At 37.0% G+C, this 2839-nt stretch overlaps 1 protein-coding gene across 1 annotated transcript; it reads right to left on the bottom strand.

The window, feature by feature from the left end:
- Positions 1-1231: 1231 nt before the first annotated feature.
- LOC126500811 (60S ribosomal protein L9) lies at positions 1232-1923 on the bottom strand. The gene has a single exon (XM_050141015.1). The coding sequence runs from the start codon at positions 1900-1902 to the stop codon at positions 1324-1326; it is 579 nt and encodes a 192-aa protein (XP_049996972.1). The 5' UTR covers positions 1903-1923; the 3' UTR covers positions 1232-1323.
- Positions 1924-2839: the final 916 nt, after the last annotated feature.

Raw genomic sequence — 2839 nt, 5'->3', positions numbered from 1 at the left:
TTCTCTCTACCTACCAATGACACCTATCCTTTTTCTCTTTCTTTCTTTCTTTCTTTCTTTCTTTCTTTCTTTCTTTCTTTCTTTCTTTCTTTCTTTCTTTCTTTCTTTCTTTTTTTTGAGACAGGGTTTCTCTGTGGCTTTGGAGCCTGTCCTGGCACTAGCTCTGTAGACCAGGCTGGTCTCGAACTCACAGAGATCTGCCTGCCTCCCCTCCTGAGTGCTGGGATTAAAGGCGTGTGCCACCTTCGCCCGGCCACCTATCCTTTTTCATGCCTTGCTAATGATCATTATGTTCTTCAGGTGTTTTAGACAGCAAAGTAACACAACTTCACAGGGTTAAACAAATGCAACATAGAAGAATGCAACAATCTTTGTATCATTAAAACAAAGTTCAATGGCATAAACAAATGTAACACATCTTTCAAAATAATATTCCACAAACTTTCCCTCATTTTATCTAAATAAAATGAAAGATTTTAACTTTAACATAGTAAAACTACATCCAAAAGAGTTATCAATAAGAATTATAATTTACAAAAATAATAAATATAATTCAGTCCATTTTTATTTAGCAAATTTAGAGAAAACACTTCACCATCCATCCCATCTCAGTGACCCCTAAGTTAGTTTTCAATGCCACTCAAGACCCCAGAAGGAAATAATAATAATACCTGCATAAACAGGAAATGCATTACATGTAACTTCCAAAATTCTAGAAATGACAGAGGCATTTGACTGCCTGGAACCTCATCAAGAATTTCTTTGCAATGTTGGTGCATTCATCTTTGGTCTACTGGCAAAGAATATCTGGCAGATTTTTCAGTGAAGCAGGAAACTTGAAGGACTATTCCACCTTGTTTCTGCACAGTTCAGCAGTCACTTTTCTGTGGGTCCTGCATGCCCAGTTTATATAGCATACTGTCAAGCAGTCAAGACAAAAGCAGTTTCTTACCCAAATGGCTGATATTGCTACAATAAAAGCAAACTCATGTGTAGTTTCTTTGTTACTAACAGTCATTTTATAAAATAAATCAGTGCTTCCAGGAATAGATGTATCTCATTATGAAAAGTCTTAAGTTATTAAACATCGTAAATGCCATATTCTGTAGGTTTTTGAAGTGTTTGGGGATCATCTATCTACCTAAAATGTACCTGTTTATCCTTGAAATCATACCTAAAGTGACTACAAGATTTGTTATTATACACTAGCTACTAACCTCATTTCTTTTTTTTTTTTATTAATACAAGTCTTTTATTGTCCCAAAAGACACCCCAAATTGTATTAAAATTCAGGATCTTGTTTCTGGAACTGGTAACTTAGGTCTACTCATCAGCCTGCTGCACTGTTCCCTTTTCAGACACATAGATACCATCCAAAAACTTCCTGATATCCTTGTTCTTAACTGTTGTAGCCTGCTGTATCAGAGCCGCCGAGTTTGAAACAAGTTCAATGTCATTCCCTTCAAGGATTAATTCATCCTTCTGGGCTTGAGAGACAGAACAAGCAACGCCTGTCCTCATCCGAACCCTGCGGATGTATTTTTCACCCAAGAAATTTCGGATTTCAACCAAAGATCCATTCTCCTGAATAACGACGTTGATGGGGAAGTGAGCATACACGGACCTCATCTTGTAGCGGAAGCCCAACGTAACACCCTTGATCATGTTTTGAACGTGGCTGCAGATGGTTCTGACGGTGGCCAGTTCCTTCCTGTTGCCCCACCATTTGTCAACCCGGAGCCTCTTCTTCTTCTTCCCAAGAAGGCTCAGCTCTACGTTGATGTGATTGAAGTCCCTCCGGAGGGTTCCTCTGGGGCCCTTCACAATGACTGTGCGCCCCTTCAGAGTGATGTCCACATTTTCTGGAATGTCGACCGTCTGATTGCTGAGAATGGTCTTCATTCTCGCAGTAGCCGGGGCAAAGAGAGCTCATTTCTTATATTATACATTGCATTTTTAAATTAGTAGCATGAGCACAATACCCCAAATAAGAGTAAAATCATACTGCACATCTTTTAGCCTTTTTTGACTTTTTTTTTCATTTAATTTATGAAATTTATTGTTGTAAAATCTGTTCAAGTGACAAGGAAATGTACTCTTCCATTTGGTACAACTGTTAAACTACTGCTGGGTCTTCTGTGAGGTTCTATTGGCTGACTCTGCTTTGCTCTGTAACAAAATAACTTTAAATTTTTATCAATATACCAAAACCCATGACAATGCAAAATATATGAGATTAATAGTTACCTTTTGGTGTGGGAAGTCCTTCTGTATATGTGTTGCTTTTATTGATTCATGAATAAAGAAGCTACTTTGGTCTCTGATAGGGCAGAATAGAGTTAGGCAGGAAAACTAATCTGAATGCTGGGAGAAAGTAGGTGGAGTCAGTGAGACATAGCTTTCCTGTGGAAACGAAAACAAAACCTCTTTTCCAAAACATTTTTAACTTTCTTTGGTCGAATACATTGTTGACTTTCATGTTAAAGTTCAGACATTCTTAAAATATCTATGCTGGTTTAGTTCAGCAGTTCTTTCAATCCCATGTCTCATCATCTATCATTTGCTTATCAATAATCACAAAATTCAAAATCAATACAGCAACATATACAGGATCTAGACTTCTTGTGTATTTATCATTTTCTGCGGCTTTTCTTTTTTAATATTTTGTTTCTCTCTCTAAAGATTTTAATTTACCATTTCTAAACTATTCATTTCTTTCTATGACTGTTCACACTCCTTTTCTTTCTTTCTTAAGCCTGTGTACATTGTAAAACACACTAGAATCTGTTATGTGGATTTTTTCCAATCTGGATCCCTTTTACTGTACATCTTTTAGCCT

Source organism: Alexandromys fortis, unplaced genomic scaffold, assembly GCF_014885135.2.
Source record: "Alexandromys fortis isolate MF-2015 unplaced genomic scaffold, M_Fortis_MF-2015_v1.1 scaffold_7, whole genome shotgun sequence".
NCBI lineage: Eukaryota > Metazoa > Chordata > Mammalia > Rodentia > Cricetidae > Alexandromys > Alexandromys fortis.
The sequence above is the reverse complement of the archived record's forward strand: the minus strand, read 5'-3'. Positions and strand labels throughout refer to the sequence as shown.